The sequence below is a fragment of the Lynx rufus genome, unplaced genomic scaffold, assembly GCF_022079265.1.
Source record: "Lynx rufus isolate CCGP_SWC_20201006 ecotype Redwood Valley unplaced genomic scaffold, mLynRuf1.p SCAF_15, whole genome shotgun sequence".
Taxonomy (NCBI): domain Eukaryota; kingdom Metazoa; phylum Chordata; class Mammalia; order Carnivora; family Felidae; genus Lynx; species Lynx rufus.
The window spans coordinates 18,637,535-18,660,325 of record NW_025814829.1 but is presented as its reverse complement, the minus strand read 5'-3'; the positions used below and the strand labels follow the sequence as shown (position 1 = coordinate 18,660,325).

Here is a 22,791-nt window from a genome sequence, read left to right as displayed (position 1 = left end):
CTAAATAAATACAAGAGAGCAAAAAGGAAGTAGTTTCAAAAGTTAACGTGACAGTGACATTGGAGTCCAGAATGTATAGTTATTTTAGGCTGATTTCTCTCTAATATCGAGAGTAGTTTCTTTCATAAATCATAAGCTAGACACTTTCCATATTATGAAAAGTTCTATAACTAACATGGTTGAGTTTAGTATTAAAGTATGTAATATTCATGAACAGTGGCAAGTGTGTGATTTTGGGTAAAGTCTTTGATTAGGAAATAGTTAAATGTAGCAAATAATTCAATAACTCAGGTAGTTTTAAACATGTTAGTGACATAGAGAGTTTAGAATGTAATGAGAATAAATATAAGTTTTATAAATACAAGTCAATTTCCAAATTTCAAATTTCCAATTCTTCATTTATCATATTATTTAAGTAGTACTACTAATGGAAACAAATGCTGGAGTTACGAATACTAATTACTAGGGAGAGTAAAACCCAATTCTCTTGTTTATAGAACTTGAATATTTCAAGTGATATTGATTAAAAGGTGGTGGGAAAGTCCATAGATTTATGGAATATTGCATTTGCCTCCCTTGGCAAAGAAGTATTTAGTCTTGCCACTTATATTAGATTCCACAGTTAAGTCAGTGGCCATATAAAGATTTTGGATGCTTTTTAAAAATTAATAAATTGTATTTAGTTTATATCTGAAGAGGTTAAAAGGCTTGGTGATTTAAATATGGCAGTAGAAGTCCATGAACGGTATTATGTGCTTAGCAATATTTTAGGTGCTCAGACAACATGGATAAAGAAAGCACTTGGCCTCCATTCATATAGAGGATTATAGACAGTGGACACCAAACCCAACAAATGATTAAAACTTTTTCTTTTTCTTTTTTTTTATTTTATTTTATTATTTTTTAAATTTACGTCCAAATTAGTCAGCATATAGTGCAACAATAATTTCCGGAGTACATTCCTTAATGCCCCTTCCTCATTTAGCCTATCCCCCCTCCCACACTCCTTCCAATAACCCTCTGTTTGTTCTCCATATTTATGAGTCTCTTCTGTTTTGTCCCCTTCCCTGTTTTCATATCATTTTTGTTTCCCTTCCCTTATGTTCATCTGTTTTGTCTCTTGAAGTCCTCATATAAGTGGAGTCATATGATATTTGTCTTTCTCTGACTAATTTCACTTAGAATAATACCCTCCAGTTCCATTACATAGTTGCAAATGGCAAGATTTCATTCTTTTTGGTTGCTGAGTAATACTCCATTATATGTATGTATATATATATATATATATATATATATATATATATATACACACACACTACACACACACACACACATACCACATTTGGGCTTTTTCATACTTTGGCTATTGTTGATAGTCCTGCTATAAATATGGGGGTGCATGTGTCCCTTCAAAACAGCACACCTGTATCCTGTGGATAAATGCCTAGTAGTGCAATTGCTGTGTCATAGGATAGTTCTATTTTTAGTTTTTTTTTAATTTTTTTTCAACGTTTATTCATTTTTGGGACAGAGAGAGACAGAGCATGAACGGGGGAGGGGCAGAGAGAGAAGGAGACACAGAATCGGAAACAGGCTCCAGGCTCCGAGCCATCAGCCCAGAGCCTGACGCGGGGCTCGAACTCACAGACCGAGAGATCGTGACCTGGCTGAAGTCGGACGCTTAACCGACTGCGCCACCCAGGCGCCCCTGTTTTTAGTTTTTTGAAGAACCTCTGTATCCTGTGGATAAATGCCTAGTAGTGCAATTGCTGGGTCATAGGATAGTTCTATTTTTAGTTTTTTAAAGAACCTCCGTACAGTTTTCCAGAGTAGCTGCACCAGCTTCCATTCCCACCAACAATGCAAAAGAGATCCTCTTTGTCCACATCCTCGCCAACATCTGTTGTTGCCTGAGTTGTTAATGTTAGCCATCTGACAGGTGTAAGGTGGTGTCTCATTGTAGTTTTGATTTGTATTTCCTGGATGATGAGTAATGTTGGGCATTTTTTCCTGTGTCAGTTGGCCATCTGGATGACTTCTTTGGAGAAGTGTCTATTCATGTCTTTTGCCCATTTCTTCACTGGATTATTTGTTTTTTGGGTGTTGAGTTTGATAAGTTCTTTATAGATTTTGGATACTAATCCTTTATCTGATATGTCGTTTGCAAATATCTTCTCCCGTTCTGTCGGTTGCCTTTTAGTTTTGCTGATTGTTTCCTTCCTGTGCGGAAGGTTTTTATTTTGATGAGGTCCCAGTAGTTCATTTTTGCTTTTGTTTCCTTTGCCTCCGGAGACCTGTTGAGTAAGAAGTTGCTGCAGCCAAGATCAAAGAGGTTTTTGCTTGCTTTCTCCTCGAGGATTTTGATGGCTTCCTGTCTTACATTGAGGTCTTTCATCCATTTTGAGTTTCTTTTTGTGTCTGGTGTAAGAAAGTGGTCCATGTTCATTCTTCTGCATGTGTCTGTCCAGTTTTCCCAGCACCACTTGCTGAAGAGACTGTCTTTATTCCATTGGATATTCTTTCCTGCTTTGTCAAAGAATAGTTGGCCATACGGTTGTGGGTCCATTTCTGGTTTCTCTATTCTGTTCCATTGATCTGAGTGTCTGTTCTTGTGCCAGTACCATACTGTCTTGATGATTTCAGCTTTGTAGTATAGCTTGAAGTCTGGGATTGTGATGCGTCCTGCTTTGGTTTTCTTTTTCAAGATTGCTTTGGCTATTTGGGGTCTTTTCTGGTTCCATACCAATTTTAGGATTATTTGTTCTAGCTCTGTGAAGAATGCTGGTGTTGTTTTGATAGGGATTGCATTGAATATGTAGATTGCTTTGGGCAGTATCAACATTTTAACAATATTTGTTCTTCCTATCCAGGAGCATGGAATATTTTTCCTTTTTTTGTGTGTCTTCTTCGATTTCTTTCATAAGATTTCTATAGTTTTCAGTGTATAGATTTTTCACCTCTTTGGTTAGATTGATTCCTAGGTATTTTATGGTTTTTGGTGCAATTGTAAATGGGATGGATTCCTTGATTTTTCTTTCTGTTGCTTCTTTGTTGGTGTATAGGAATGCAACCGATTTCTGTGCATTGATTTTATATCCTGCAACTTTGCTGAATTCATGAATCAATTCTAGCAGTTTTTTGGTGGAATCCTTTGGGTTTTCCATATATAGTATCATGTCATCTGCAAAGAGTGAAAGTTTGACCTCTTCCTGGGCGATTTGGATGCCTTTGCTTTCTTTGTGTTGTCTGATTGCAGAGGCTAAGACTTCCAAACTATGTTGAATAACAGTGGCGAGAGTGGACATCCCTGTCTTGTTCCTGACCTAAGGGGGAAAGCTGTCAGTTTTTCCTCATTGAGGATGATATTAGCGTTGGGTCATTCATATATGGCTTTTATGATCTTGAGGTATGCTCCTTCTATCCCTACTTTCTGGAGGGTTTTTAAGAAGAAAGGATGCTCTATTTTGTCAAATGTTTTCTCCGCATCTATTGAGAGGATCATATGATTCTTGTCCTTTCTTTTATTGATGTGATGAATCATGTTAATTGTCTTGTGGATATTGAACCAGCTCTGCATCCCAGGTATAAATCCCACTTGGTCATGGTGAATAATTTTTTAAATGTATTGTTGGAGCCGGTTGGCTAATATCTTGTTGAGAATTTTTGCATTCATGTTCATCAGGGAAATTGTTCTATAGCTTCTCCTTTTTAGTGGGGTCTCTGTCTGGTTTTGGAATCAAGGTAATGCTGGCTTCATAGAAAGAGTTTGGAAGTTTTCCTTCCATTTCTATTTTTTGGAACAGCTTCATGAGAATAGGTGTTAACTCTTCCTTAAATGTTTGGTAGAATTCCCCTGGAAAGCTGTCTGGCCCTGGACTCTTGTTTTTTGGCAGATTTTTGATTACTAATTCGATTTCCTTACTGGTTATGGGTCTGTTCAAATTTTCTGTTTCTTCCTGTTTCCGTTTTGGTAGTGTATATGTTTCTAGGAATTTGTCTATTTCTTCCAGATTGCCCATTTTATTGGCATATAATTGCTCATAATATTCTCTTATTATTGTTTTTATTTCTGCTGTGTTGGTTATGATCTCTCCTCTTTCATTCTTGATTTTATTTATTTGGTTCCTTTCCTTTTTCTTCTTGATCAAACTGACTAGTGGTTTATCAATTTTGTGAATTCTTTCAAAGAACCAGCTTCTGTTTTCATTTATCTGTTCTACTGTTTTTTTTGGTTTTGATAGCATTAACTTCTGCTCTAATCTTTATCATTTCCTGTCTTCTGCTGGTTTTCGGTTTTATTTGCTGTTCTTTTTCCAGCTGTTTAAGGCGTAAGGTTAGGTTGTATATCTGAGATCTTTCTTCCTTCTTTAGGAAGGTCTGGATTGTTATATACTTTGCTTTTATGACCAGCTCTGCTGCATTCCAGGGGTTTTTGGTTGTGGTGTTATCATTTTCATTGGCTTCCATATACTTTTTAATTTCTTCTTTAACTTCTTGTTTGGCCCATTCATTCTTTAGTAGGATTGTCTTTAGTCTCCATGTATTTGTTACCTTTCCAAATTTTTTCTTGTGGTGATTTCGAGTTTCATAGTGTTGTGGTCTGAAAATATGCATGGTATGATCTTGATCTTTTTGTACTTGCTGAGGCATGATTTGTGTCCCAGTATGTGGTCTGTCCTGGAAAACGTTCCACGTGCACTAGACAAGAATGTATATTCAGCTGCTTTAAGATGAAATTTTCTGAAGATATCTGTTAAGTCTATCTTGTTCAGTGTGTCATTCAAACCCATTGTTTCCTTTTTGATTTTTTTATTACATGATTTGTCCATTGCTATGAGTGGGGTGTTGAAGGCTCCTACTATTATGGTATTATTATTAATGAGCTTCTTTATGTTTGTGATGAATTGATTTATATATTTGGGTGCTATCACGTTCGGTGCATAAATGTTGTTAGGTCTTCTTGGTGGATAGACCCCTTAATTATGATATAATGCCCTTTCTTCACCTCTTGTTACAGTCTTTATTTTAAAGTCTAGATTGTCTGATATAAGTATGGCTACTCCGGCTTTCTTTTGTTGACCATTAGCATGATAGATGGTTCTCCATCCACTTATTTTCAACCTGAAGGTGTCTTTAGGTCTAAAGTGGGTCTCTTGTAAACAGTATATAGATGGATCTTGTTTTCTCATCCATTCTGTTACCGTTTCTGACTTTTGATTGGAGCACTGAGTCCATTGATGTTTAGAGTGAGTACTGAAAGATAGGAATTTATTACCATTATGTTGCTTGAAGAGTTGGAGTTTCTGGTGGTGTTCTCTGGTCCTTTCTAATCTTTGTCGCTTTTGTAATTTATTTATTTATTTATTTATTTATTTATTTATTTGTCATCTTTTCTCCCCTCAGAGAGTCCACCTTAAAATTTCTTGCAGCGCTGGTTTAGCAGTCACAAACTCCTTTAATTTTTGTTTGTCTGGGAAACTTTTTATCTCTCCTTCTATTTTGAATGACAGCCTTGCTGGATAAAGATTTCTTGGCTGCATATTTTTCTGATTCAGCACATTGAATATATTCTGCCACTCCTTTTTGGTCTGCCAAGTTTCTGTGGATAGGTCTGCTGCAAACCTGATCTGTCTTCCCTTGTAGGTTAAGGACTTTTTTTCCCTTGCTGCTTTCATGATGCTCTCCTTGCCTGAGTATTTTGTGAATTTGACTCTGATATGCCTTGTTGTTGGTCGGTTTTTGTTGAATCTAATGGGAGTCCTCTGTGCTTCCTGGATTTTGATGTCTATGTCTCTCCCCAGGTTAGGAAAGTTTTCCACTATGATTTGCTCACATAACCCTTCTACCTCTATTTCTCTCTTACCCTTCTGGGACCCCTATTATTCTGATGTTGTCCCTTTTTAATGAGTCACTGATTTCTCTAATTCTGAAATCATGCGCTTTTGACTTAATCTCCCTCTTGTTTTCTGCTTCATCATTCTCCATAAGTTTGTCCTCTATATCATTGATTCTATGTTCTCCCTTGTCCATCCTTGCCGTGGCAGTATCCATTCAAGATTGCAGCTCAGTTATAGCATTTTTTACTTCATCCTGACTAGCTTTTACTTCTTTTATCTTCACAGAAAGGGACTCTAATCTATTTTTGACTCCAGCTAGTATTCTTATTATTGTGATTCTAAATTCTGGTTCAGACATGTTGCTTGTATCTGTGTTGGTTACGTCCCTGGCTATCGTTTCTTCCTGCTGTTTCTTTTGGGGGTGAATTCCTGCTGAATTCTGTGGTTCAGGCTGTGCAGATTGTTGTGTTAATCCTCAGATCAGTTTTCTAGGTGTGCAGGATTGTTTAATGTTGGTCTGGCTGTATTTAATGGATGTGAGACACACAAAAAACTTCCTTGTTGTTCTGCCATCTTGGCTCCTCCCCCAACTTTTTCTTTTTTTTTTTTATTTGAGCAGGATAAGAAAGATTAAGAGTATATATGATGGTCAGTATAGAAGTAAAGACTTGGAAGATGTGAGGAATTAGTAATTAGTGATGACAAAATCTGGCGCAATAGGGTTCTAGACAGAGAGAGTGGTCCATGACAAGGAATATGCCTCTTATGTTGATCAGAGAACAAGAATGCCAGTGTAGCTGGGTAGAGTGAAACACAGAGATAAGAGTAGAAAATAAGTCTGAAAGGCATAGGGAAGGGTCAGATTGGTTAGTGTGTTATAAACAAATCTAAGAACATTAGCTTTTAGTCAAATGAAATTGGGAGCCCTCTTAGGGTTTTTAGTAGGGGAATAGCATGATCTGACCTATGTTTTCATAGGATAACTCTGGCACGATGGTGATAGGTTTCTAGGAGAAGGATGGGAGTGTTCACTGTAGTGCAGGGCAGAGAAGATGATGGCATGAAATATTGCAGTAGCATGGTGAGTAGTGATAGTGGGTTCTGGTTATATTTTGAAGCTTGAAACAGTAGGGTTTGATAAGGGTTTGGATGTGATTTGTGAAAGAAAGAGACAAGTCAAGGATGACTCTAGGATTTTGACACTATCAACAAGAGAGCTGGGTTTGCCAACACTGGATTTGAAGAATTTGTTAAGAGCAAATTTAGAGAGGAGTTTTTGGATTCAGTTTTGATGTTAGAAATATTAGAAATAAAAGGAGGATGTTTAAAGAAGATTTGGGTGCTACTTTATGTTTCAGGAATAGCAGTGAGGCTGGTGTGGTTGGAGGGCAGTGAGTAAGGGATGGTCTTTAGAAGATAAGATCTGAGAAGAGCCAGGGGCTTTTGGATTTTATCCTGAATAAGATAAAAGGGCATTGAGAGTTAGGAACAGAGAGGGAACAGATTAGATCTATAACTGAAAAGGATTACTGTTTTCTTGGGCTAGATATTTAAATATGGTATGCCTTATTTTCTTATGGGAAGAAGAAAGTAAATTCATTTATTTATTACAAAAATAATAATTGACTTAGAAGATAATATATTAGTAACACCATTTTTTTTAAATGTAATGACATTGTTATCCATGGACATAAGCAGTGACCCAGTAAATGAAACTCTAAATGAAACCAGTTGGTGGGCCTATTCAAAATCAAAGAGAAACTCTAAAAGTAATTCAGTATATTTACCTTAATCGTTCTTAAAAAAGTTGATTTTTGTTTTTATGTAATAATATCAGACATGTAACAGCTGGTGTGGGAGTCTTCATTTTCATGTTGCTTTAGTGAGTTTTAAGGAATATCAAGTCTTGAATCTTAAATGTGAAATTGATAAATATGTGAAAGGTTCATATAATTTTTCTAGGTCAAGTAAAATGGCATTTTACATAAGGATTATAAGAAATGATTGCAAGTATTGATTAACTACAGTTATGTCAAAGCAATTAAATATCTTAGACTGTAATTCAATAAAATTTATTATGATTTATATAGGTTGTGATAAGTTTTATCACTTGTACAGTTTGGTGAACTGAAAAATAAAAGTTCATGGTTACAAAATTCTGTAGCTCCTCTCATGAGGGGGTGGCATCTATTTCCACACCCCTCCAATGCGAGCTGATCTTGTGACTTGGTTTGGCAAACAGAATGGGGCAGATAAAGCTAGGTTCTTAAGAGGACTTTCAGTTGCCCTTATTGCCCTGAGACAGTAAGGAAGATGGTTTAGTCTATTTGAGGATAAGTGGTCACATGGAGAAAAACCAAGCCAGGCACACAGACAACGACGAACACTGGCCATTTGGCACAGGATTGAGGCCATCTTGGACATTTCATTCTAGCCAGACTTCTAGTCCAATGAGCCACGTGAGCAAGCCTAAGAAAACCAGAGAAACTTCCCATGTAACACAGAATTTATCATGTGAAATGATAAATTTTTACTGTTTTAAGCCATTGAGTTTTGGGCAATTTGTTATTCAGTGATAAAAAACTGAAACGCATGAATGAAATACTTTTTAGAGTTTGCATATATTATCTGAGTATGGTTTAACCAGGTGTTTTTTAGTTCATTTAGCAGTTAGTTAATCAGTGCCTACCAAGCACTTTGTGCTCAGTGCTCTAGGAAATAAAAATATACAGTTTAAATAGTGTCAGTAGGGTAAATAATAGTTGAGTTGGGATAATAAGTATTAAACTCTAAAAATTGGTATTTGTATAAGACATGAACTCATACGCTCTCAGAATTCAGCAGGAACTTCTGGAATTTCTTGAAATTGAGATTCAATAAAGCCTATGAGGGAGCTTCATTTTTGAGCTAGGGTTCAAAAAATAGGAATCGTAGTAGGTGTTGCAGGAAGAGGGCTCTCAGTTGAAGGGAATGGATTAGGCAAAAGTAGAAATAGAGGGTAAGGATTATATACTATGATACGTATACGACGTAAATAGTAAGTGAAAGGGAGGTAAGTTTGAGAAAACACAGATTAGATCCAGATGCTAGAGTCTAGTTAATTCTGTATGTATCACATATCTATTACCAAATAACAAGTCACCTAAAGAGGAGTGCCTTAAAACAGTACAGTTTGTTGTCTCTCACAATTCTGTGGTTGGTAACTAGGCAGTGTTTCTCCTGATCTCACCTTCAGTACTCTTGGCTTCAGTCATGTGATGGCCTGACAGGAGTTGGAGCATCCAAGGTGGCCCTACTCTCATGTCTAGCAGTTGGTGCTGGCTGTCAGCTGGGACATTTTGGTTTTTTCCACATGACCTCTAAGCCTTCAGTAGATTGTACCAGTCCGCTTCATAGAATTGTAGTCTCAGTCTTCTAAGATGGTGAGAACAAGAGCTTCAGGATCTTCTAAGATCCACACTCTGTGACCCACACAGCATCACTTCTATAGTATTCCGTTGGTCAAAACAAGTTATTAGGCCATTAAAATGTAAGGACGTGGAGAACTAGTTTTCGCTTTTGATGGGAAGTACAGCAATACCACACTGCAAAGGGGTATGAACATAGGAAGACTTGATTTACTGGCATCTATCATAATAATCTATCACACCATGAATTAAAGAGTGTTGTTAAACAGTAAGAATCCAATGGCTGTTTTGAACCTGAGATTGGCGTATGTGTATGTAAGCTTTGTTTAAGAATGTGAATATGGCCCTTATGAATAGGTCATTTTAAATATGAGAGCAAACTGAAGAGCAGGAAGTAAGAGTAGGGGACTTTTCTAGTAGTTTAGGGGAAGATAATGTTTGAATTACAAAATGGACATTTTTATCTGTAAGCAGGAATTGACATTTAATGTGTAGTTATGCAAAATATAGTAAGCCTTCACATTTGAATTTTTAAAGATGTATAATTTATCTTCACTTTTATTTTCTACTATAGTATAAAAGATAAGTATAAATTGTTTACATTTTCAAATATATATTATTGTAAATAAAATAAAAAACCTAATCCACAAAAATGTTTGTTATCAAACAGTTGTTCTCTTTGGTTATGGTAAGATTTTATCTGAATAGTATTATAATTAGCTTGACTATTATACTGCATAGGGGCAGCTGAGCAAATAACCTGATACAAATGAACTCATGTGACCTGGCAGGAAGCTCACAGAAAATTCCTAAGCATAGAACAAGGGCAATTTTTACATTCTGAAAACCTGGAGTTAGAAAAAGAAAAAAAAAAAAAGAAGGGGCACCTGGGTGGCTCAGTAGGTTAAGCGTCTGACTTTGGCTCAGGTCATGATCTCATGGTTCGTGAGTTCAAATCCTGCATTGGTCTCTCTGCTGTCAGTGCAGAGCCCGCTTAGGATCCTTTTTCCCTCTCTTTCTGCCCCTCCCCCGCTCAGTCTCACTCCTCCCTCAAAAATAAATGAAAATGTTTTTTAAAAAAAGGAAAAGAAGAAAAGAACAGTTTCTGCCTCAGCAGTAAAATGATATCAAGTACTCTAGGATTTCTCTTCTGTCCCTTGATTTAACTACTTCTGTGTTTACCCAACTACCTAACTATCCACCTGCGTATTCTCTGCCTTAGAAAAGTAAAACAACAAAAAAATATTTAAGATAATTAAACATGTTTTGTATGTAACTTAAATAAATAAGAAAATTATCTTAAAAGGATAGAAAAGGAATTTCTTGAATTTAAACATTGAGTACTATTTATTCATGGTCGCCAAAATCACGCTATGTCCGCTTGTTGTGCATAGGGGTTGGAATGAGTGTCCAAAAGTAAACACAGATTGTTTTGGACAGATTTGTAGAGGAATAATTTACATGCCTTATAGTGCACTCATTTTAAGTGTAAATACCAACCATTTTAAATGCATTTACAGAGTTCTGCAATCATCACCACATTCCCGTTGTAGAACATTTTCTATTACTCTATTCCCACCATCAGCCCCAGGCAGCCACTGGTCTGCTCTGTTTCTCTTTTCTGGGCATTTTGTATTAACAGTATCATAAAGTCTGTAGTCTTGTACATCTGTCTTCTTTCACTCAGCATGTTTTTGCGATTTATCCATATTGTAACATGCATCAATACTTGTTTTTTTCCCCCTTGCTGAATCATATGCCATCATACACCGATTTATGTTACAGATATGATTTATGAGAGATATGACTTATATCTCCAAAAATGTACAATATATATGTTTATTTCATAGTGTCACCATGCCTTTTATTTATTTATTTTTATTTTTAGTATTATTATTTTTTTAGCCTGTAGTTGGGCTATTTTTAGTGCTATTTTAACCATTTTACTTTGGGGACATCTTGTAACAATTTCTGTGCTACTCTCTGACTTAGCTTTGTACAGATGGTGATCTCTTGAGAGTGAGTTGGCACCTGTTAAATCCTCAAACCTTTCATGTATACATGAAACACACACACACACACACACACACAATATACACACATATTATACAATAAGATAGCTTCCTGTAAAAAAAAAAAGACTATCACTCTTTTACAGGGAATAAATTTAGCAATTTCTGTCTCTATGTTCCCTGGCATGCATTCAAAATGTCTGTGTAAGTCAGCCATGAAATTCAGTCTATTCCTTTTACATTCTACTCAGGTATACTCTGTGATATTTTGGCTACAACTTTTGATTATTAGTAAAAATAATATTATATTTGGTTAATTAGGTAAAAACTTAAAAATTATGTTTTCATGAGAAAAAATATATTGTACAATATAAGATTCCAACTCACTGAATGTGCTTTATGTAATGTGCTTTGGCTTTCAAAAGAATAATAAGAAATAATGTGCCCAATTTAAAAGTTTTAATTTTAATGCACATTTGTTTCCTTAGCATTTGTGGAATCCAACATCTCGAACGGATAGGAAAGAAGCTGAATCTCTTTGACTCCCTTTATTTCTGCATCGTGACGTTTTCTACTGTGGGCTTTGGGGATGTCACACCTGAAACCTGGTCCTCTAAGCTTTTTGTTGTTGCCATGATCTGTGTTGCTCTTGTGGTTCTACCCATACAGGTAAACACAGCCAGGTTAAGTTTTATAGAAATGTATAAAGCCTTATAAAATGAAATCTTCCATGCTTAGAATGAAATGTGGGCGGTTTATTAATCTATTAACACATGTTATTATTGTATCTAGTCAATTAATTAAAATGGCCTCAGGAAATTCCTTCTCACTTTATATTAGAAACTGATTTTTTACCCCTATTCATGAGTGATAAAGCTCACATCTCATTCCAGTTCTCGAAGATGTTTCTTTTATATAGAGGGTATTTAACTTGTTAATTATAAGATCATAGGATTTAGTTGTAATTATAGAATGATAGACCAAGGAAATAAGCTTATGAAGGTTTGATTTCTTTTGACTCTTGAAATAATATAAAAGCTGAACATTGCAGTAAGTAAAAATGGATCACATTTATTGGTCAACTAAAACAAAATCTGAAGATGATACATAAATATTATGCAACGTTTTGGGAGTGGATAAGGTGGTCGCAAAGGGACAGAGGTATAAAAGGAGACTAAAGATGAGTAGCTGCAATCTGCAACTCGTTCTTACAGTGAGCTTTTGGGTGCCTGTGGGTGAGCAGGTTAGAAATAAGATAGGGCAAATACAAATCAAATTTGTATCTTCCATTACAAACCCTTGGCCACAGTTTATCTAAGTATACTTTATGTAGGTATGAAAAAGATCTTCCCACTCCTGTTCAACCATGCGTGTATTCCTTCCTGACATCCCTCCTCTATTCCATCTACTTCCCTTACATACCAACTGCTGCTATGCAACTAGAATGTGGCCGTGTGTGTTGGGTATCTCTCATTGCATGAGATGTGTGCTGAACTTGGTAGAAAAATGTAGAAGAAATGCCATTGAGGTTTTTCTCTTTGATGCAGCACATGGCACATCATGGCTGCCTGCTTTCCTGGGCGTAAAGCAGAGGCACAGACCTTTTAGTGTTGTTATGATGTAATAGGAAATTCATATTAATATGTTTCTATAGAGACCTGAAACCCCCAAGAAGCATTAGCGACCTCTGCAGCAATCACATGAAAAGTCTGTTATTGAAGGGAATGTGGATAATTTGAATCTCAATGAGTTCCATCTAAGAAATTGAGTATATCTAATAAACAATGGATGTATTGCATTGGTTTTTATTTTCATGCCTAGTGTTTTTCATTCATATGTGGAAAATGCATTACAGTTTGAACAGCTGGCCTATTTGTGGATGGAGAGACAAAAGTCAGGTGGAAACTATAGTCGACATAGAGCTCAAACTGAGAAGCATGTTGTTCTGTGTGTCAGTTCACTGAAGATTGATTTACTTATGGACTTTTTAAATGAATTCTATGCTCACCCAAGACTTCAGGTACATTAAAATTATGTTATGCATTTTACTGGATCATACCTAACATATTGTCAAAGTCAATTAACTGAAGGTGCAGCCTGCGTTCTGGAGGATTTTATTTATATGCTCCAATTTAGAAAGAGTAAATGAAGAACTACAAATATAACCGGGAACATAGAAAAAATGCTTAAAGAATACACAGTATTTTAAGTTTCCTTCTGTATCTACACTAAAAGACAGATGGAATTATGTTAATGCTACAGAGAAAGGTTTTCTTTGAATTAAAAGGATTGTTTTTTTTCTCTTTTGGGTAATATATAAATGATATTTTTATGAAACAGTGAAATTTAAAATAAAATATAAAACAATGAAAAAGTAATTTCACAGTATCATCTACTTGAAAATATCAAAAATTTTATCAAGTGTTGCTGATAGAAATGTACAAGTCTGAAATTTCCATTTTTTCCTTTGTTTCCTAGAATGTAACTAGGTCGTATAGTAGCAATGAATCACCAAAAATTGGACAATAACTGGCTGAATTGAGAACACTAATTCAGAAAAAAAAATCTCTTCATCTGTCTATGCAGATAAAATCTTCAGATACTTTTCCACTTGCCATGGTAGTGGGCCAGTGTAGATTTAGGTAGTCTCCTTTCCTGCTTAATGCACTTAATTTAGGTCAAACAGGAAAGAGCTACTTGAATGTCTTGTATTTCCTCAGTCAAGTTGTCAAGAGGTTGGACAATCTTAAGGTCAAGACAGTACTGAGTACAGTTCTAATTAGATCTCCCTTAAATTGGCTTTTGGAGAACTTAAAAAAATTTTTATTATTTATTTATTTGTGTGTGAGAGGGAGACAGAGTGTGAGTGGGGGTGGGGTAGAAAAAGAGGAAGGCACAGAATCTGAAGCAGGTTCCAGGCTTTGAGCTGTCAGCACAGAGCCCGACGAGGGGTTCGAATCCATGAACCATGAGATCATGACTTGAGCTGAAGTTCAGCCCTTAACCAATTGAGCCACTCAAGTACCCCACACTGGAGAACTTTTAAAATACTTAAAAAAATATTTAAAAAAATTCAATTTATAAGTGATACTTAAATTACATGATACATTCTTTTGTTTTCATATAATTTGCATTTTTGAAGAAACACCATATTTATTTGTTTTTATTATTATGCATATTAAATAATTGCAGGTTTTCTCTTTATAACCCATAAAGAAAATCTATTTTGGGGAAAATTTGAAGCCCCAAATTTTGATATATAGTAATTTATTCTGATAAATATCAATATGGAGAGTTCTCAAAACTGCCCAGATTTCTACCGGATATATTTTAGAGTGATAAAATGGTGAATGTTTACCACAGAATTGTAATTCCTATAACCTGTGTATTAAACTATTTTATCACTCAGAATACCTTTGTGTTTTCTCCAAAGGACCATTATTTTGAAATACATGATCTTAAACTGTTAAATTTACTTTGTATTATCAATATTCTTATGAATCCTTATCCATTCAGATATTCATCAGAGATTTTTCATTATTATCAATAAATAATAATATGACCAAATGATATAAATCACCATCATAGTTTTTCAAACAGTAAGTAACAATTTGAAGTATGAATTGATTTTTAAGCACCTCTTCCCTGTGTGTATTGTATATTTTAGAATTAGCCTGAAGTTATTACTGAAAACTTCATAGGCTGGAAATGTATACATAGTAAGCACCGGTTACTTTCTCTTCATGGTACTAATGAGACTGAAAAAGATCAGGATTATTGTATTTTGTTTTATGTGATTTTTATATGTCTCAGTTATGTTTATTATAGTGTCATGTTAATTAATATATGCCCAGGTTTTAAATGCAGATTTTTAATTACTAGTGAAAGTTTATTTCTCTTTCATTGTATTTCTAAATGTTCTTAGACATTCTGTTTACTTATGTAATATAAAACACAGCATTATAGATTTCATCCTATTGCCCATTTTATTTTGAACAGGATTATTATGTGGTGATTTTGTGTCCTACTGAAATGGATGTGCAAGTTCGGAGGGTACTGCAGATTCCAATGTGGTCACAAAGAGTTATCTACCTTCAAGGCTCAGCCCTTAAAGATCAGGATCTGTTGAGAGCAAAGTAGGTATCCCTATCTATTTTCCATCTTGCAATACTTTAATATCTTTTCTCTCCTCCAAATTTTAGCGGTTTTCTTCTTGAAAGGTGTATTTAAGTACTTTTGAATACAGGGTCTTGCCTTTATCCTACTGCTGGTCAAATTGAAAGGTTAAAAATATAAAACCAGTGTTTTGCTCCTCTTTCTCAGTGCGAGGATATTCAGTGAACCGTGTCCACACAACACAATAAGGAGTGTGGCATGGTGTAATTAGCTGAGTTATCCAGACCCACTGTTAGAGTAGTCTCTGAATCCTTGAATACTGTTTTTATTCCACAAATAAAAATCTTGTGGCAAACATTATGTGAAATGCCAAAGCAGTTTGAGTCACGGTTTAAATTTTTAGAGTTTGTATTATATAGTGGGCAGATGACACTTCTGTTGCCTGGTGTTAGAGTTGTCCCTGGGGGCTGGAGGAATCAGAAGAGTAACTGAGTCTTAGTTGCTCTTTTCCTGTTGCACATGTGCTAGCCAGCCTCGCTGAAAGGTGACATGGGCGTAAGCATTTGTCACAAATCATGGGGTCATTCCATATAAGCAGAGTGAAAGCATGGTTGGGCAGACCATGGACACCAGGGAGTCAGGGCATCTGCAAACAATACCCATAGCTTCAGAAGCCAGAAGAAATCTTTAGCAGAGGTGGTTTTGCTCCATGTTTTTTGTTGCTTTTAAAGTTTTAAACATGTCTTTGTTGGGGAGGAAAAAATATCTTGTCCCTTTCTAGGTCCTTCTAGCTGGACTAAGAATCAAATTGACAAGAGACAGATTAACAAGAGAAAATCAAATTTAATAGTGCATGTACAGGGAATCCATACGGATGTGGAACTTTCAAAGATAGTTAGGCAAAAGGAGGTATATATGTCATTCTGAACTAAGGAGAAGGGGTAGAGGAGAAGGGGTAGAGGTCTTCCAAGGGAAGGAAAATAATTTACAGGAAGATGAAAAAGAATAATTAATTTGGTAAGCATATGTTTGCTGGGCCACTCAGAGAGAATGGGACATGGAAAATTTTGATCAAACAGGCCTTGCTAGGTTCCTCCCTCCCTATCCTACCTAGTTTATATCCTAAGGTAGTTATCTATGGTGATAGCTCTCTTCCTGGAGCAGATTTTCTCATCTAATCTAAATTCTTCTTAGACAGTGAGGAGGGAGATAAAGACCTTTTCCTGAATCTGCTGGGTTTTGATTGCTTTTTAGCTTAAAATAGTCTTCATGCCAAAGTGGCCCATCTTGGGGTGGCCTGCCCTTGGATCCTACATCTACATATTTATCCTTGAGTTGTCTTACAAAGTCTTTTAAATATGTCTCCTCACTGAATTTTAGAGCATACTTTTTTTTTTCTTTGTTGTTGTTGTTTTATTTTTTTCTGGCTGTCTTGGTACGTGTGTTAATGGGTATGGGTGTGTTTGTGCGTGTTCTGTATGTGTGTGTGCGTGTGTGTGTGTGGTGTGTATGTGTGTGTGTGTGCAGGATGGTGATGGAAAAGAACAGAAGAAAATTCTCAAACTCTTTTTTGCTACATACTCCTGCAAGTTGATGACTAGATATTTTGTAACTGGAACTTTGACATTACTTTTGATTTAGATACAACAGGTCACTTAAAGTGAGATCTTCAATGATTTAATACCTTCTGAAACAAAAAAGTTAGTAGAAACTATCAGGATATAATGAATGGTGCATAATTAGGAAATTTAGTTTCTTTGAAAATGTATTAGTTTTTTTGGCAGATTAAATACTTCATAGTTGTCACTGTACGTACAGTAGTTAAGTCAGATTCTCCCACTACCTCAAGTAAAAGATGGCTTTAGGTGTTTGCTATTTGCTATCTAAATGCATTATTTGGGAACTCTAAAAAAAATAGTTGCTTAGGCACTAACACAACTTGGATCTTTATATTCATCTGCATCGGTAATCAATATGTTTATTTTATTGTATACATTAAGTTCTTCACATAAGAATAATTCCCATATTATGTTCACTATGAATTTATGTGATAAATGAAGCCTTTTCATTATGTAATAAATTAAGCTCTTAGAATTATCTGTTAGTATTTTAGCTTGATACTATAGAAAGTAGCAGAATTTGCTGCCCCCAAATGTGCCTCCAAGGCAGGATTATCACAAGCTGGTTATTTTTAAGGAAACAGTAGACTTAGGAAAAACTGAAAGCCAAGTAGAAGTTAACCCTTTTTGTAAGGGATATTTACATTTGTAAGGAACATCTCAATCCATAAGGCTGTCTCCCCCTCAGTGCCTGGAAGAGGAGGATAACTCCATCTCTGGAAATTTTTGTGAATGAAAAGGCAAAGACCTAAATCTGCATAACAATCTTACCCTTGTTTACTGTGCTCTCTTGATAGGTCCCATATCTGGTTCCCCCTACCTTTAGCCAAACATCTTTTGTCTTTAGCTGAAGAAGGAGTTTAAGGTGGTAGCCTCATGGGAGAGGAGTTAATAGTTTTCCTTTGTGTCTCCCACTTGTACCTTATACAGGAAGTATATGTGTTATTAAACTTGTTTGTTTTTCTTCTGTTAATCTGTCTTTTTATTACAGAGGGGTCTCAGCCAAGAACCTAGAAGGGTAGAGGGAAAATTATTTACTTATATATTTATTAATTTCACAATTTAGAATTAGCATAATTCATTTATTATTAATAGTATTAAAATGATTTCTCAGCAAAATCAACCACATTTACAAGAATCATTCATTCATTGGAAATTAAAAAGGATGATAATGAGGATGAGAGAGGTAGCAGGCTGGTAATACTAAAAAATCTGGGTTAAGAAAGAAGTATTCATTTTATGTTCATTTCTTATCCTAATGTCATATAAAGATTTGGGATTTAATGTTAACTAATACATTCTTCAACACAATTTCCCATGCAAGAAACAAGGAGTAGGATTCTCCAAACCAGTTCCAAAGGTCAGTTGCATGAATTTTGAATTGCTTTGTTGAAGATGATGTTTTGAAAATGTTATGCAATACTCATTATCTTATAACCATGGCTTAATATTTTTCCAAAATTGTTTGGTTTGGTCTAATTTCATGGACTTTTCTCTTTTTGCTGCATAGAAAATATAATTTTTGGGAGGGGGGAAGGTTTATTTTATCATAATGAACCAAAAAGACAAAACATTTCTTATTTTGAAATTAACGTTTTGATGTTTTTATTTTTTTTAAGGATTTAAAAAAAAATTTTAAGTAATCTCTACACACAATGGGGGGCTTGAATTTACAACCCCTGAGATCAAGAATCGCATGCTCTAGGAACTGAGCCAGCCAGGCACTCCAACATTTTTAGGTTTTTAGAACATTATTCATCAAGCACTGAAACATACCATTTACCACCAAATTTAAGAAATGTAGAACTTTAGCATAAGGGACAGTGGTTTGGAACAAGATGATGAATCATCTCCAAGAAATGTAAATGTATAGTAGAGTTTGACTTAAGAATACTAATTAGCTCTGTTCCTTCTCTCCTAGTTAATTGAGTAACTTTGCAGTTAAAATGTAACTAATCATAAAATAAAGACCAATACAACTCCCTGAATTTAAACAAAGCACATACATGAAAAAATATATAATCACAAAATTTGAGTACTTTTTTTTTTTTTACTTTTGTCATTATGATCTATTGAGTTATAGCCAATTCAACAATTGTTTTGTTCACAGTCAAGTCCAGTCATGATCTGCTAGAAATCTAACTTTCATTTAAGCCTAAGGATACTCATAGTTTATTTATACTTTGTGTACATTGGATTAAGCATTGGAATTCTATTTTTCAGAAAATACACAGATATTTCAGTGTATGATTATTTTGTTTTTCTGTCTGTATTTAGGATGGATGATGCTGAGGCCTGTTTTATTCTGAGCAGCCGTTGTGAAGTGGATAGGACATCATCTGTAAGTTTCTAAATTTTCTTTCATAAATTGTGCTTCTTACCTTCGAAGATTGTTTTTTGGATTTTTAAAAAAAATCTGCCAATTTTAAATATAGGTGACTTTAAAATATTACTAAAGGGAAGCAAATATCTCTGAACAGTCTTTGCTATGATATATGAATAGTTGCATTATGGCCTATATCAGTAAAACTGTTTTTGAAGTAGTTTCTACTAATTCTTGGGTTTTCCATTGATCAAAATGAAATGAGTCATATACAAATAGAACTGGACCATTTTTTAAATTATGTATGTCCTTTGCTATGTAATTTTGTTAAAATGGTCTCATTTTCCTCAACTAAAACAAAGCAGATGGATCAGGCAGTCTGCACTAGAATCAGTTGGAGGGCTTCTAAAAAAGTATGCATTCATGAAAATTCTATTCTAGATATATGAGGTAGGGATCCAGAATCTGTGTGTTTAAAAAGATTCCCACGTGGTTGGGAAGCACATTCCAACTTGGCATCCTTTGGCTTAGATGATCTCTGTGATGTATTTTTATCAGACTTAAGTTATATAAACTCATAATTAAATTGTATAATTTACCAAATTATAACTTCTATTTTTAAACATGCATTCTAATTTTATTGTTTTTGGAAAGTACTTTATTATTTTATGTTGAGTAGGTACTGTTAACTCTCGTGTTTCTAAGCCAGTGAGTTTATCTCTAGCCATATCTGTGGTGCAGAGACAAAACCTTAGTGTTTCCTGTAGTGACTAAGGAAAAGGTAATATTTCATGGGTCTTTCTGGGACATGATTTGCTTTTTCCTGGAATAGTTAATAAGACCCTCTTGTTATATTAATTTAGACTATATGAGTCCTGAATGTGGCAAGCTCTGTGCTCTCCTGTTTACCTCACTCTAATTTACCTAAAGTGTTTATTGATTTTTAAACCAATTTTCTCATCCTTTATTTGAAGAGGGTTGTTGTCGCTTGGACTGTGTCTCCCAAAACTCATATATTGAAGTCCGACCCCCCAGTACCTCATAATGTGAACTTATTTGGGGATAAAGTCTCAATAGAGAAAATCAAATTTTAATGAGCTCTCTAAGGTGGGCCTTCATCCAATATGACTGGTATCCTTGTAAAAAGAGGAAATTTGAATACAGGTAGTTATGAGGGAGAATGCCACGTGAACATGAAGACAGCCATCTGTACACCAAGGAGAGTGGCCTGAAACAGATCCTTCCCTCCTAGCCCTTAGAAAGAATCAACCCTGCCAACACCTTAATTTTGGATTTCTAGTCTCTAGGACCAAGAGACAATAAATTTCAGTTATTTAAGCCACCCAGCTTGTGCTACTTTATCACTGCAGCCTACTAAACTGAGAGCATAGAACAAATATAGTTTAGAAAATTTGTAAAATATTTCTCTTTATGAAAATATATTTATTTTTTTCTTTAGTGTTTCCTTATTAATGTTGAGAGAAAGCATGAAAGGGGGAGGGGAGAGAGAGAGGGAGAGAGAATCCTAAGCAGGCTGCACTGGCAGTGCACAGCCCAATGCAGGGCTTGAACCCATGAACCATGAGATCATGACCTGAGCTGAGGTTGGGCACTTAACTGACTGAGCCACCCAGGCACCCCTACAATATATATTCTTTATATACATATTCTTTTTTAAAATGTTTTTTATTTTTGAGAGAGACAGAGAGAGACAGAGTGTGAATGGGGGAGGGGCAGAGAGAGAAGGAGACACAGAATCCAAAGCAGGATCCAGGCTGTGAACTGTCAGCACAGAGCCTGATGTGGGGCTCAAATTCGTGAACTGTGAGATCATGACCTGAGCCGAAGTTGGATGATTAATTGGCTGAGCCATGCAGGAGCCCCTCTAATATATATTTCTAAAAATTCATCTGCTCCCCTTCTTTTCCCTGGTTATTATCTTAATTCAAACCACGCCCTTCTCAGTTCACTTAAGTATCATTGCAGAAGTTTCTTAATTAGTTTCTTAATTAGATGCTCCAAATGTATTTATAAAATAAATGAATTTGAACTGATTACAATCTCCTGTATGTTTCCATAATTAGTTAACTTTTGTAATTGTGAATCTAGTGCCCCTTAAGTGATAACTTGGTTTTAAAGTACTTGCTGCCCTCCAGTATCAATAATGGTTTGAGTATTAAAGAGGAATATAAACATTAAGAAATAAATATATAATATCTTTTGGAGTACCCTTTACAGTGTGAGTTTGGGATTTTTCAGTTAAACAAATATGTTTCATTTTTTTCTGACACTCTGCCAAATTAACAGGAAATGAATAAAAAATTACACTCATAAGGACCAAGGAGATGGTAGATGAGACAGCACTAACACAAGTTTGGAAGCTAGAAAGCAGATGGATGAGTGGTAACTGACTTAGAAGGAAGTTAAAATTTAAGTTGAGAGAGGAAACAAGTCAGAAGCAGGTTGCTTTTTGCAATGGAACTTCAAAAATCTCAGGATATAGAGGCACCAGATGCTTCTGTAAGTAAGGTTATATGTAGGACTAAACATATGAATAGTGATTAAAAGTCTGTAAGAGAAGCAGTTAGTTTCCCTGAATCCCTTCAGAAACCCATTGCTGATCCCTTTCCCCACCCCGGGGAACAGGTTTAATATTGGCAGAGTTTGACCCAGGGATACCCTTCACTCAGAACCAGAAGGTGCAACTAAGAGTCAGGGTTAAGTCAAAGGTATTAAAGACTAAGTCGTTTCATTGAATGTGAGGTGCTTCTCCCAAGTGACTCAGAATCCTAATAGCCATGTCCACACCTCCATTGGAACAAGATTGGAGTAGTTTTCTGTAGGGAAATGATCCATCACAAGATAGAATGCTGTGTGAAATAAGATTCCTACATTCAATCAAGTCTCAAACAGCTTTTGAGTGTTTCACTTCTGCATATGTTCAGAGTACAGAGATCAATAGATGTTTAACAAAATTCCTGACAAGGGAAAGAAAGAACAGTGAACAAACATAAAAAAAACATTAAAAACAAAGAACTCAGAGGAAACAAACAAAACTATACAATTCTAGGAGAGGAAGTAGATTTTAAAATGTATAACAGCTATCCCAATAGTAATATGAGAAGTTGCAAAGAGTGTACATACATAAAGCAAGAATAGTAGGCTGTAGAATAAAACAATTGAAGACAAGACAGGAAACATTTCATGAACCAAAAAGAGCTCCTGGAAATTAAAAATAGGGTAACTCATGAAAAATTGTCTAAAAGGTTCAGGAGAAAAGCAAGAGAGGGGAGGAAACAGGGCAAAATACTATTTCTACTATTGGAGAGACTCACAGTCAAATACAGAGAATAGTAATTTCCCAGAGCAGAGACTCATAAGTGGAAATCAACCTGGGAACCAGTGTGCGGGCAGGAAAACCTCAATTGCATTTGATGAATTTCTGGGGGTTCAGTGCAGATAACCCTGAGAGTTAAA

The 22,791-nt window shown here is 35.5% G+C and overlaps 1 protein-coding gene across 3 annotated transcripts in view; it reads left to right on the top strand.

Moving 5' to 3' along the window:
* Positions 1-22,791, top strand: part of KCNT2 (potassium sodium-activated channel subfamily T member 2) — a 366,395-nt gene that overhangs the window by 157,925 nt on the left and 185,679 nt on the right. For all 3 annotated transcript variants that reach the window (XM_047077238.1, XM_047077237.1, XM_047077236.1), the window contains exons 9-12: positions 11,745-11,925; positions 13,112-13,276; positions 15,256-15,392; positions 19,269-19,332. In XM_047077238.1, coding sequence (XP_046933194.1) covers positions 11,745-11,925; positions 13,112-13,276; positions 15,256-15,392; positions 19,269-19,332 — 547 coding nt within the window. The remainder of the gene's footprint in view (positions 1-11,744; positions 11,926-13,111; positions 13,277-15,255; positions 15,393-19,268; positions 19,333-22,791) is intronic.